General features: G+C 38.3%; 1 protein-coding gene across 3 annotated transcripts in view; it reads left to right on the top strand.

The window, feature by feature from the left end:
• The window catches only part of GOLGA3 (golgin A3), a 38,043-nt gene extending 27,595 nt beyond the window's left edge, over positions 1–10,448 (top strand). For all 3 annotated transcript variants that reach the window (XM_077835473.1, XM_077835471.1, XM_077835472.1), the window contains 7 exons: positions 351–467; positions 640–779; positions 2,094–2,226; positions 2,470–2,592; positions 3,461–3,625; positions 4,750–4,913; positions 5,935–10,448. In XM_077835473.1, coding sequence (XP_077691599.1) covers positions 351–467; positions 640–779; positions 2,094–2,226; positions 2,470–2,592; positions 3,461–3,625; positions 4,750–4,913; positions 5,935–6,142 — 1,050 coding nt within the window. In that variant the 3' untranslated portion in view covers positions 6,143–10,448. The remainder of the gene's footprint in view (positions 1–350; positions 468–639; positions 780–2,093; positions 2,227–2,469; positions 2,593–3,460; positions 3,626–4,749; positions 4,914–5,934) is intronic.
• The last annotated feature ends 3,668 nt before the right edge of the window (positions 10,449–14,116 follow it).

The following is a 14,116-nucleotide window of genomic DNA, read 5'->3' as shown; positions in this document are numbered from 1 at the left end:
CCTCACTAGATAAGGCATGTTTCTACAGTGCACCCAGCTCAAGGTGCAGGTAGGGGGAGGAAGTTGACCCAAGGTGTGTGAATGAATGATTAAAATTATACCTAAAACCAGGGATGATATTTTATTCAAAGCCAGCCTTTTATAAACCCTAAACCTTCATTTTTTAAAAAACAGTTGACACTTCATGTCTTACACAAAACTACATGCAAATGAACAATAGCTCTCTGGTCAGACTAGGCACTACTGCCTTTTTTTCCCCTTCTTCCCCCACCCCTGTGCCCCAAAATTTCTGCACGTTGTGCACAGACCCTGTGTTGTGCCACTGAACCTCTGGTTTTGTGATACCATAGGTTCAAGCAGTCCTAAAGCGTAAAGAGGAGGAGGATCAGCAAATGAAACAACTTATTCAAGCCTTACAGACTGCCTTAGAAAGAGAAAAGTCAAAAGTTAATAACCTGAAAGAGCAGGTAAGGGCTCAGATTCTGCTTTATTACTTCATAAGTGATTTAAATACAAAATATTGAATAAGTAGTAAATTCTGTTTTATGTGTCCGTGTCTCACCCATGTATCATCTCTACCTTTTAATAATCCTATAATACTGGTCAGATGAAGAAAAGCTGTCTATTTTGCATCTGTAGGTTGCGGCAGCCAAAGTAGATGCGGCACATAACCGTCGTCATTATAGAGCTGCTGTTCTTGAGCTGAGTGAAATTAAGAAAGAGCTCCAAGCCAAAGAACTGCTTGTCCAAGCCCTTCAGGCTGAAGCGGACAAACTACAGTAAGTATACAATAACATATACTCAACACTAGGTTTCTTAGAACAAGGTGAATAAAATGGTTGCAATCTATTAAGAAATCTAAGAACAACTTATGTATTTGGATTTTTGGTTTTGGTCCTCTGGTCTGTGTGGAATTAGTCCTGTCTGAGTCTTATCACTTGCCACAAGTGTGCACTGCTTGCAAAAACACTTCTATTTTCTGTCTCATGATTCTTGTACTGTATCTGGGATACACTTTCTTCAGACCATCTCACCTGCACTTCTTACAGTTTTGATACAGATGAACCCTGCCTCATATACTAGATGAGGTTAACACTCTTCTCAATATCTTGACTCTGTTGCACTTCCCTTTTCCATATCCCTGAGACCTTAATTGCAGGATGACCTTGATAAGCAAATGAAGCTTCAGCTGACTATCTACTTTTATGGTATATACCAATTTGTTTTGTTATGTGGAAATTTGAACTGGCTGCTTGCTGCTGAACATACTGGTTATTCCATCATGTTCCAGTGTCTTCAGAATGCAGGATGTGAAAATTTGAAGTACAAGACCTCAATGAAGCTGCTTACAGGATTTTGAGCTTTTTGGAATGATGCTTTTTTTTTTTTTTTTTAAATGTCAAATAATTTAAGGCTTTGTCTAAACACACATTGTACTTCTTTAACTATACCAGTATAGTTCCATCCACTGTGGATGGAATAGTTTATTCCAGTATGAGAAGGGTAATAAGCTATGCCAGTATAAGCACTTTTATACAGGTATAACTGTGACCACATTAAGAATTGTACCCGTATAACTATTTTGGTAAGAAATCACACCCCAGCTGAAATAGATATACCAGTACAAAAACTGTGGGTAGACCAGGCCTTATTCCTCCCTCCACCATAGAATTAACTTGTCATCTCACAGCCTCAGTCCTGCAGATAACACTGACATCAATGCCAGAATGGATCAATATGGGAACTGCTTCTTTTAAAATATCCTACTAACAGCTTTCCCTTCGTATGAAATATTATCAGCCATCAAGACATATGTCAAGAAGTATGTAGCTATATATCAATATATCTATCTTACTGAAATTCTGTCTTTTGGCTAAAATCCAGGGGTGAGCATATAGACAAAGCTTGTCAAAGAAATAGTTCACCAGACTTTGCTGCTAATTTTATAAATCCTAGACTATTTTGTGCCTCAAGCTGATGATCTATATCACGTACTGTTAAATATTTCATTTTATTAGCCATATCTGTTATATTATAAAGAGATAAAAATACAGATAATGGCAATTTGAGGTTTTCTGCCACTTCCGTTCTAGGGTTGAGGATGGGAAACATTCTCAAGAAGTATCACAGTTCCAGCAAGAGTTGGCAGAAGCCCGGTCTCAACTCCAGCTTCTACAGAAACAGCTGGATGAACAACTTAGCAAACAGCCTGTAGAAAACCAAGAGGTAAAAGCTTCTAGTTAATTCCTTACTCCCATACTGAATATGTCTTATTCAGGAGCATGAAACAGAAGGTTTAATTCACATCTCACCTGAACAATTTTTGTATGATTTTCTTTTAATCAGCAGTCTAAAAAGTGGGAGATGTTTACGGCAAATAAGTAACAATTAAAATACTCATCAAATTTATGATTGATTGCTCCTGTAATGAATTTTAAGGTGGTTTTTTTTTTTTTCCTCTCTCTGTAGGTTGAAGACCTCAAATGGGAGGTGGCACAGAAGGAGAGAGAAATCCAAACGCTGAAGCAGCAGTTGGACATGACTGAGCAACGCAGTCAAAAGGAGTTAGAAGGAATACAGCTAGTATTACAGGTACTTGAACTGGCCTGTATGACTCTGATAGACAGGTGTTTTCATTGAAGAGTAAATCTACAATTGGGGAGGAGATACTTAGAGGGATACTGTAAGGTTAAAAAGCAAAGTACTGTACCAGTGTTACATATAAAACTGTAGATGATTAAAACTGAGAGACTTTTTGAGATCTATCAGTTTCCATTTCATTATTGTGTTTGCTTTTTGTACTGAAACAAGCTTGGACAAGCAGCATAGGCTAGTCATGTGTTTCTAATTAGCTTCACTTTCTGGTTCTTCTGCATGAACACAATGCTGCTGTGCCCAGTTGGCAAATAATAGCAATGGAGTGAGATGGAGGGGTGGTAGTTACTATTGAAATTAAAGAAATGATGGAAACATTTCTTTTGGGTCTTGTCAAAACTTACTTTTTACAAAATCTAAATCTAAACTTCACTTCAAGAAACTTCAAGAAACCTTGCACTGGTGAATTATCAAACAAATGACTTGATAGGAATAGGTACTGTAGGACTTGTACATAATGGTTTAAATGATGCCAGTATCTGTCACTGCAAGAAGGAGCAAGAATATGTTGTTTAAATAGGTTGTCCTACAATACTCTTTCAGAAGGTAATACACTGAATTAAATGTTTCTGGCTTATATTAGTGGCATATCCTACACTGGCATCTGACTTCAGAATTTAGCAAGTAGTTGAAATATTTAAACTAGTAGAATATATAAAACTGCGAGAGTCATTCAGCTTGCAATTTAATGGTTTTTAGCAGTTAAAATATGAACACTGTACTAATAAGCTGGAATTTTCCACTTTAGACGGTTTCCCTCACACTGTTTTTAAGCTTCTTTAATGGTTAATTTTTCATTCTTTAGAATATCAAGACCGAGTTGGAAATGGTGCGGGAAGATCTGTCAATGACTCAGAAGGACAAGTTCATGCTTCAGGCTAAAGTGACTGAATTGAAGAACAGCATGAAGACACTGCTGCAGCAGAATCAGCAGCTGAAGACTGACCTGAAGCATGGCAAGATGAAGAAGGTATTTAAGTAGGAAAAATACTTTATGATTATATCAGGGTTCTCATGAAGTTATGCTACAGAAAACTTTGTTCCCAATTAATTTTAAAATAATGTCAGAATTACACGTGGGGATCTGTGGTTTTCTTATTTTATAAACAGTAATTCCTGGGGGATTTGCTGGTTTGTAAACAGGGAGTTCACTTCTCTTTCAACAGAATATCTTTCTTTCTGTGTATTGAAGCATCATGTTGCATTCACATGTTGATTCAGTGCAACAAACCAAAAAAGGAGAGAGAGAAATAATAAACGGTGGGCAAATCTTCACTCCTTTAGATAAGCCCTTAAAAGGGCACCTGCTTATGCAGTCTGTCCAAGTCCTTTCTGGTCTCTTTCACTCATATTTTCAACAGTTAATGGCTTCTTCACTAGTTCTCATATTTAGTACTTATAAAGAAAGGTACTCTAGCAGTGAGTCTCTCTCTTTTTTTCTTCTGCTGACTACTTAGTAAGAGAATCGTTCATGGACCAACTCCCCTTTCCATCTCCCAGTACTTGATTATCAAAATATTTCACCTTGAGAACAGCAGGAAGGGTTCTGCAGATCACTGGTGATCCACTGATTACAGTTTGAGAATCAGTGCCCTTCAGTGTAACCCAAAATGTCCAAAAGGATTTCCTTGACCTATGCCAGTATTTTGTCTGAACTGGCCTCTTGAGTAACATTCTTCCCCCCCCCAACCCCACCGTATAGTTAAACTTACCACAGAGGACCAGGGCAATTAATTGAATGCCATACTGTCTCAGTTGCCTATTCATCGGTCCCTTAATAGTATGAGATCTTGACTAGAGACTGTCCCTCTTATCTAGTATATAGAACTGAAGAACCTTTGACTCCACCTCACCTACCTGTCTAGAATATATTTGTTTATTCACAAGTATGACTGACAAACTAGACTGATTCAGTCTGTTATGTAGCTGAGTCTACTCTGTGAGTAATCTTCTATTATCCTCTGAACTCTGACCATTATGCAAGTATGTGGATATGGAGCAGGATTTAACACTGTTCCTATGTGGTAAGAGTGATGTCAGGGAACATGTTTTATTCCGTTTCTGTTTGGGTTTTTTTGTTTTTCCTTTAAACAGAAGAAGGAACTGAAGGGAGAGACTAATTCTTCAAATCCTGTGACTCCAGTGAAGATTCCTGACTGTCCAGTACCTGCCGCACTGCTAGAAGAGCTCTTGAAACCACCAACAGCTGTGAGCAAGGAGCCTTTGAAAAACCTGAACAGCTGTCTCCGCCAACTAAAGTATGACACTTTTTTTTTAAACCACATGTTATTTAATATTAAAAATATTCTTAAAAGTCTGCCACTAGTCTGTATCTGGAAGGTGACCCTTGTGTTAGTTTTCTCTTTGATGTGCTGCCTGGATTCCTGTCTGCTATAGAATGTTTGTTAAACATTTTCATTTTTGTAGCAGTTTTCATATCTCACCCTACAAAACTCCCAAGTGAGCTGTATTGCTAAGAGAGCTACACTCCCTCCCTATCCAAAGTAGATTCTGGGACGGCAGGTTGATTGTGTGTGCTAAGGTTTTTGTCTGTTCCTTATTCTGTATTGCTTTCTTCCCCTTCTTCTTCCACTTTATAGCATTATTTGCTCTCTAGCATATCAGTATGTTAGTAAAATCTACATCCAAGTTGCTGTCATTTAGCTGCTTGGGAGAGTTAAATGCTTCCACTGAGGCTACAGTTCTGCTTCATGCCTGACCAGGGGGATGTATGGAAAAGAGCACACTGCAATGTTGCCCTCTCCCTTTGGACTAAGTGTATCCTCTCCATGTTGCTCCCAGCCCAGGGATTAAGAATCCTCAGTTTCTTGGAGACTTAGGCTATGTCTACACTTCAGACACTGCAGCTGCACTGCTGTAGTGCTTCAGTGTCACTACAGCAACAGGAGGGATGTTCTCCCATCACTGTAGTTAATCTACCTCCCTGAGAGGGAGTAGCTAGGTTGATGGGAAAATTCTTCTGTTGACCTAGTGTTGTCTACACCAGGGGTTAGGCTGGCTTAACTTCATGTCTCTTGGGGCTGTGAAAAATCCACATCCCTGATACATTAGCTATGCCATTGTAAGTTTTCAGTGTAGACCGGCTCTCAGTTCTCCCATACGTAAGTGCATTGTGTTTCCATTATGCTTCAGGTAATTTTGGGTAGATATCAACCCTCAGAAATGATTTAGTCAGTGTTTAATCATGCCTTTTTTTTCCCTGTGAGACTAACTTTCAACTGATGATACTTCCGCTTTCTCTCGCACCATTTTCAAAAGGCAAGAAATGGACAGCCTTCAGCGTCAGATGGAGGAACACACCATAACAGTACATGAATCGATGTCTTCATGGACTCTGATTGAAGGGCAATTAATGGACCTTACTTCTACCTGTCCTGCAACAGCATCAGGCGAGCAGGAAATTCCTGCTGTGGACATAAAAGAACAGAATCACAATGCTGGTGACAAAGAAGCATTGAAACAATGACCGTTGTTTTTCATCACAACTGCTTTAAGCATGTACAAGAATCTACCATTATTTATTTGTTTCAGTCAATTTCTTTGTTAAAGGCAAAAGCAGAGCAAATGAATGGTTTCAAGGAATCAGCAAAACATTCACGGCGGACCATGCTGTATTAAGGTTTCATATGAAACCATCCCTCACCTCACTGAATTAGGTAAATCCATGTTGGGGACAGATGATAAATTTGGCCCATTTATGCGCCTAGGCAGAAATTCAGAGGAAGGATTTAAAAAAAAATCTGAATTATTATTAGAGATAGGCCAAGAAGATAGTGTTAGATTCTGGATCTGGATTTGTTTAATTTAGTTAAGGGATCACTGTAATCTTGCAACATCAGATTATCTCAAATTTTCCACCATTTTGGGCTGCATCCACATCATATCTAGAAAAGTAAGACTTTTTCCAGTTCCAACCATAGGCACTGGGTCAGGCTTGGGAATCTGAATCCAAAACCTCCACCCTCTTGAGTTCAGGCTGTAGGTGTCTGGATTTCAGATTTTGGTTCAAGCCTGTCTCTAGTTATGGCAAGCACGATTGCCCTGTAGTAAAAGAAATCGACTATAAAAGTTGGTCAGTGCAGACCAGTAACTTTCTTTGGCAATGTTTGCCCAGGACATTTTCTGGAGTGCCTGATTTCCCTCTTGCATTCTCAGGCCAGTAGGGAGCTTTGTTTCACTGCACAAATGCTTTTTTTGCACCTTTTTAGTTAATTTCTGAAGTAGACATCCCTGCTACAGGGTATGTATATAAATAATAATCATCTGACCTGGAGTGTCTGTTTTAATATGCTTATACAGTAAATTAAGATTGACATGGGTGTTTTTGTTACTGCCATTGTTTTAATGTTTGACATTTAAGTTTGCTGTTGGAAAACATTGTATATAGTCCTTAGGGAAACTAACCCAAAAAACCAGAGATTTTACAAATGTAACTATTTTATTTGTATCTTTTTAAAGACAAAATGATATGCCTATAAAATTATTTTTATTTGCATCAGCTTTAACTTTGTTTCCCTTTTCTCATCCTGCCTCCCAAATAGGTGCACATTGTTCATGCATGGGAGCTTTGGCACTACTGCAGTCTTCCTTGCAGAGGCACCCTGCTCAGTCTAATGCAAGATGGCTGAAGCAGTGGCCTTAGATTCATTTCTCCTTTGATCACATCCCTGTCCTGTTGACAGTGCGGGGACAGGTCATCCCTTCCTCATTCCTCTAGAGGTAACACGGATGCTTTGTTTTGCCTACTCTACAGTCTGAATCGCACTTTGCCACATGACAAACTTACATCTAGAGGAATCAGTGGATGCTCACATACATACATGTACTTTTTTGTTTTTGTTGAAAGATATAGAAAATAGGGACAGTTGCATGCGCTGTAGTTTGGATTTTTTGACCAATCAATACCAGTAGATTAATTTACTGAAAAAAAACTGATGAGGTTCTCGTGAGATAAGGATTGTTTGTTACTTAGGTTTTGCATTTACTGGGACACATTATCATTGTTATCTCTGTTCTGCAGATGGTCAAAATCCATCTTTTTCTAGAAAGGCAGTTATCTCTTTTCTTTGAGAGGGCTGCTCTTTTGCAATATCTTTATTTTAAAACAAACAAATTTACCTTCTATGTAAAATTGTAGTTCTCTAAATCTCTTTTACTCAAGCTCTAATCCTGCTGAACAGTTTGTACTGTCTAAACTGACTGTGAAACTCCAGTATTGGATTATACCTTTCTTTTTCTTTTTTTTTGCTAAAATTAAAATATGAAGGACTGATATTAAAGTTAAAAGTCAAGGATTTCAGGTTTGAGAGGGAAGGAATGGTTTAATGTGGCCTTAGTTGCCAATCATGTAGGGTTACTGAACTGTTTTTAAAAAAAAGCTTTACTGACTCGCCCAGATGTGCTAATATTTATATACTACTTAAGTCTTATTTTACAGAGTAAATGGTACGGAGTAATTTTGCTGCTGTTCATGTCCTTTAAGCTGCCTGTATATTGTGCTCTAAGAGGAAAAAATAAAAATACTGTCTTGTTAATTGATCAAGTTAAAACTACATAATAACTAATATATTCAGTGCAAAAAAATGTATCAAATGTTCAGGTTTTTAAGTAAAATACCATTTGTGCAGGTTTAATATTACTGTTCTGTGTGACAAAATGCATTATCTACAGGTTAAGAATCCATTATGTTTTAATTTGTAAGTTTGGCATCATTTGTACAGCCAAAGCATTTATCTGAGATTTGTATTGTACTAGTTATCATAATGCACCCTTTTTCAGGGCAGTGCTGCATCTTTCTTATGACTGCTAAAAGACAACAGAGCAAAGTACCTTAAGTGTATAGTTTTCCTCTTAAGAGATAATTATGTTAAGTTGTGAGATACACTAGCAGGGCCATCCCTATGGAGGTGCGGGGCCTGGGGCAGAAGTGACAAATCTGTCTCTTCCGGGACTGACTGGGCCGGCCAATCGCGCTGGCCTGTGGGGCCCTCAAAGCGCAGGGCCTGGAGCAGTCGCCCCATTCACCAGGGATGGCTCTGTACATTTGTTATGTGAAAATTGAATTCTCCTTTACTCCACCCACCTGTCTCTGAGGGTACCCAGTTTCCTTTTTTAGACTCTTAAGATATCACACTTCTTGTTCCTTTAATTTATATTCACCACCCTTTACAAAACAAAAACAAAACCCATCTTCTGGACCTAAAAGGGGTGGATGACACTTGAGGGTGCTAAATCCTATGAAGTGCTGAGGACATCCTTCTCCTAATGAAGTCAGCAGGAGTTGAGGGAAGTCAGCATGTCCTAGGAGATGCTCAGCACATTACAGATTCAAGCCTTCACTTTAGAGCCCTTCAATCTTATTCCTTAATTCAGAGAGGTGGTGATTGTGTTTTTTAAAAGGTTCTTCCTTCCACCCTGGGGTTCAGCATAATGTCTCCACAGCATTCCCAGATCTCTTGTTTCTCAGGCCAGTAAAACTAGGAGTGGGAATAAAAACCCTGGTCCCCCCTGCATGTATAAGAGCACTGACAAATAATTAAGAAGAAAATTGGTGCCTCATTAACATTGGTGTGCTTTTAGAAATTAAAGGAATAATCTCAAAGGGATCTATTTTTGCTGTGGTTTTGCACTGCAATAGAATGTAATTTCTATGTATGTTTCCTCACTCCTAGTAGTTGCTACTTCCCCAGCCAAGTTTTAATGATGAAAGAGAAATAAATGTTGCTGTATTGTGAAAAATTTACGAAGTGATAAGGTGGTAAAGTCTGCTGCATTATTTTTCAAAACCATGTATTATTTTTGTTTTTTTGAAGAACCTTTCCCAGTTGTATGTTTAAACCTATGTTGGAAGGATGCTTCTAGAGTTAGTCTCTGGTGTTGTATTTTGCATGAAGTTTAATTCCATTGTCTTCCAGGTTACTTGGAAGTTTTTGTGTACCACATTAGGTGGTCAACTCAGTCCTTCCTCTTCTTTTGAAAAGAGTCTGATCCCATACTCTTCACTCAGGCAGTACCCCTATTGAAATCTGTGGGTGTTTCATGTGTGTAAGGAGTACAGTATAGTGCCCAGAATGGAAATTCTATCTAGGGCATATACATTCATGTATTGCAAATTTCTCCTCATAGAATTGAGATTCAATGTTGTGAGTGTTTAACAGCAATTAAGCTATCCCACAGAGTGCATTGATGGTGATTAATCTGGTCAATATAAATTTGATTAAAAGATGGCAAATTCACTATTGGTTTAATAGATGCACAAACTGGTGATGTATGTTTATCTTAATTTTGGAAGTGAGGTGTGAATTCTTGCATGTCATACCCCCAGTGACCAGAAGCCTTTTTTATGGGTGCAGTGTTTTCATTATGAAAGCAGACACAGCCCAGAGTAACCATTAACGCTAGCCAGGTAGGATATGATGACGTTTAATTCCCAATAAAACATGTATCAATCCAGTCATGTGGGACCTTCTCACTTAGGAGCAGCCTTGTCCCTGTTACAGATGCAGACATTTCTTGGGGAGGGAAACATTCTAAATATTGTAAAAGAAATGCTGTCATGTTTTATACGTGATTTTCAGTCATCTGTCTAATTCAATTGTATTTATAAAAACATTGTCATTTCACAAAGTTTCTGAGTGGATAACCCAGGGGAGGGAGGAGTTATACTATGTACAACTAATGATTATGACCTTACAAAGCATGTAATTAAAAAAATTAAGATGTGCATAGGAAATCTTTAAAACTTTTTTGTGCAATAAACTATTTTTGGTAAAGGGTTTCATGTTTTTACTTTGATCGTGAAATAAGTACACATTTTTCAGTAAACTTTTTTATATATAAAATTCTAAAGATGCTGTACAGAAACTTTTTAAAAAGATCTTTTTTTTTAAAGAAATATTGTATATTACTTTACAATCAATAGTTTAAATGCTTTAAGATTCATTGTAATTATGTTTCCATTATATTTAATTTATTGAGCGTGTGCTGAACATGTCAGGAATGATGAAAGATAAGTGGGGTGCATCTACATTTGAAGTCAAATGTACAAAACTAAACAGTGGGGAAATGTCATCATGATTTTAATTTAAATTCAGAAATTTGAAAGCAAAAGAAACTAATAAATGACTGTACCTTGCTTTCAGCATTAAACAGTATACGTTAAAGGGACAGTGTCAACCTCTGAAGGCTTCTCATTTGAAGTTGTACACGCTGGCTGGTTTATTGTACAGTCATACCTGTACAATCCCTATAAACTCTCAAGGTAGATATGCTGTACGTGCCTTGTCCATACAGGTCCTATCATTAACTGACTGTGTCCTGAAATTGTCCTACAATAATGTTTTTAATATGATTACAGGTCTTACAGCTGTGCTGGCCAGCGTGAATGAAGCTTAACATCACTTTTTTTTAAATGGTGTACTATTCACAGTGGACAAGTTACGTTTACTAAAATAATTTTGAATGGCTCTCAAAGAATACTTTGATTCATGATCTGTCCACATTACAGACAAAACCATACATTTAATTAAAAACTTTGTTACAAGATTTTTTCCTAGCACATCACTTCTGTAACACAGACAGGACCAAACAGTGGGTGTAGTTTAGAGTAGACAATTTGTAGTACAAAAATAATTGATAGTCAAAAAATCAGCTTTCATGATGAAACATTGCCCTAGAAAACGAAAACTTATTTTCTACATTTCTCTGCCAAGTGCTTAAAATTTTTAATTAGATGTATGTTAAAATTAGCTGGTAGGAAAGGGAATCTAAATTTAATTAATCTGTCTTCACCCCTCTCACCCCTTTTCTGTTTTTTCCCCTTTGGCTCACTTTCCCATGACTCTGCCAATGATGCACACTCCAAGGCACTCTGACACCTCAGAGAGGCATCTGGTCCAAGCTATCTGTATTTCAGATTTATATATGTGAGACCAAGCTAGAGAGCAATGTCATGAAGTGGGTTAAAATTCAGCCTTGCCTCCAGCAGAAAAACCTTGGTTCGGTGATTGGTTCTTAGAGGGTTACTGCCCTCTGAAGTGGGTGGAGACTTTTAAAATGGTAATTTTATTTTAGCGAAAGGATAGCTGAAAAAACACAAATTTACTTTCTATCTAAGAAGAGCAAACTAAAAACAACTGTAGAACTATAAACTCAATCAGAGCCAGACACCATTGAGTGGTCAGGAGACAACCAGACTCCGGGGAAGCTTATCAATTCATCTGGTAGCCCGTTACCTGCAAAGTGGACTCCACCAACTAGCAGGTCAAGTAAACTCTGAGACATAAGCCAAAAGTAACCCCATGTCCCTAGGAGTCCACCATTACCAATACATTGTCCACAGCCAGCTCCAACCTTTTTTTTTTTCAAGTTCCTCCTACTGCCTTGCTGCTTTTATGATACTTAATAAAACAACAAGCTGTATGTTAGATCCTTTTCTGAGTTTCATGCAGTATCCAGTCTTGTGCCTGTCTTAGAGAGTAAGCTCTTTTGGGCACAATTTGTTTACATTTTCTGTTTTATCTAGCTCAAGTACGTTGTTGGCATGGAAACAATCACTGAAGCAGAGTAGGGCTTCTAAAACTAGTGGAAGAGCAGTGGGCAGCTGAGAAAGCTACCTATGCCCCAGGGGACACACCCCGCAGTATTTTCTGAAACAAGACCTGGTCTGGTTCCAAATATAACATGCATCTTGAGAACTACAGAAGGGCGGGTGGTCAGATTCTGCATATACTATAAATGTAGTAACTGGATAAAGGAATACTTTTTCATAAAAGTAATAATTTTGCTGAAATACAGGGCTTCTTCACCCATCTGCTCATTTTTAAATGGCTGAATCACGATTAGTGCTGTTTCTTTTGACTATTTTTAAAAATAAAGTTAAATTGTTTATCTGCATAACTTTTTTGTGGTGTTACTCAGGGATGCTGGAACAAATGTTATAGTGGGGGTGCTGAGAGCCATTGAACCAAACTGTAAACTATGTCTATAATGGAAACCACTTCAAGCCAGGGGGTGCCGCATCACCCCTAGTCCAACACCTATGGTGTTATGGATTCCCAAGTTCTTTGGGATCTAGCTGCTAATCTGGCAGAGACTCATGGCAGCCTTAGCTGAACATTATCAAGGGCTGGACTACACCACTTCCACAAGGACCAAATTTTGTTAACTGAGTGACAAATCTTCAGAATGACAGTACAAAATAAAACTGGAAAAAATCTTTCTAAAGATTTTAACATAAAGTTCTTAAAATAATGAAAGTATCAGTGTTAGAATAAAGTGTGATACAGCCATGCTAGTTCCAGAGTGGTAGCCATGTTAGTCTGTATCAGCAAAAAAAAACAAACGAGGAGTACTTGTGGCACCTTAGAGACTAACAAATGTATTTGGACATAAGCTTTTGTTGGCTAAAATCCACTTCATTGGATGCATGCAGTGGAAATATATATACAGAGACCATGAAAAAATGGGTGTTGCCATACCAACGGCAACGAGAGTAATCGATTAAGGTGGGCTATTATCAGCAGGGAAAAAAAAAACTTGTAGTGATAATCAGGATGGCCCATTTCAAACAGTTGATAAGAAGGTGTGAGTAGGGGAAAAATTAGCATGGGGATCCGATGAAGTGGGCTGTAGCTCATGAAAGCTTATGCTCAGATAAATTGGTTAGTCTCTAAAGTGCCACAAGTACTCCTTTTCTTCATGGGGAAATAGTTTTACTTTGTGTAATGACCCATCCACTCCCAGTCTTTATTCAAGCCTAATTTAATGGTGTCCAGTTACAAAACAGATTCCAGAAGGGCAGCTCCAGGCATCACTGTATCCTACACAATCCAGGAAACACTTGTCCAAATCAACTCACATTTGGCAGGAAAACCCCCTATTTTGTCCCCTACAACTCAACCTGCTATGTTTTGAGGCTGACAGGGCTGGGGGGAAGCCGGGGGGCAGAATTTAGGCAAGGGAAAGGGTGAGTCTAATACATACATAGTATGTCCACATCTTGAATATTGTGTGCAGTTCTAGACACCCCATCTCAAAAAAGATATAATTGGAAAAGGGCAACAAAATATTAGGGATATGGAACAGCTTCCACAGAGATTAAAAAGACTAGGACTGCTCATCTTAGAAAAGCGATGACTAAGGCAGAATATGATAGAGGGCTATAAAATCATGAATTATGTAGAGACAGTGAATAAGGAGGTGTTATTTACCCCCTTCACATAACACAAGAACCAGGGGTTTCACTCCATGCATCTGAAAAAGTGGGGTTTCTTTTTTACCCACGAAAGCTTACGCCCAAATAAATCTGTTCATCTTCAAGGTGCCACCGGACTCCTTGTTGTTTTAGGCAGCCTGTATAAAACAAACAGAAGGAAGTACTTCGCACAACCCGCCGTCAGCCTGTGGGACTTGTTCGTGTGAAGGCCAAGAGGATTCCGGG

This window comes from Eretmochelys imbricata, chromosome 15 (genome assembly GCF_965152235.1).
Source record: "Eretmochelys imbricata isolate rEreImb1 chromosome 15, rEreImb1.hap1, whole genome shotgun sequence".
Classification (NCBI taxonomy): domain Eukaryota; kingdom Metazoa; phylum Chordata; order Testudines; family Cheloniidae; genus Eretmochelys; species Eretmochelys imbricata.
The sequence above is the reverse complement of the archived record's forward strand: the minus strand, read 5'-3'. Positions and strand labels throughout refer to the sequence as shown.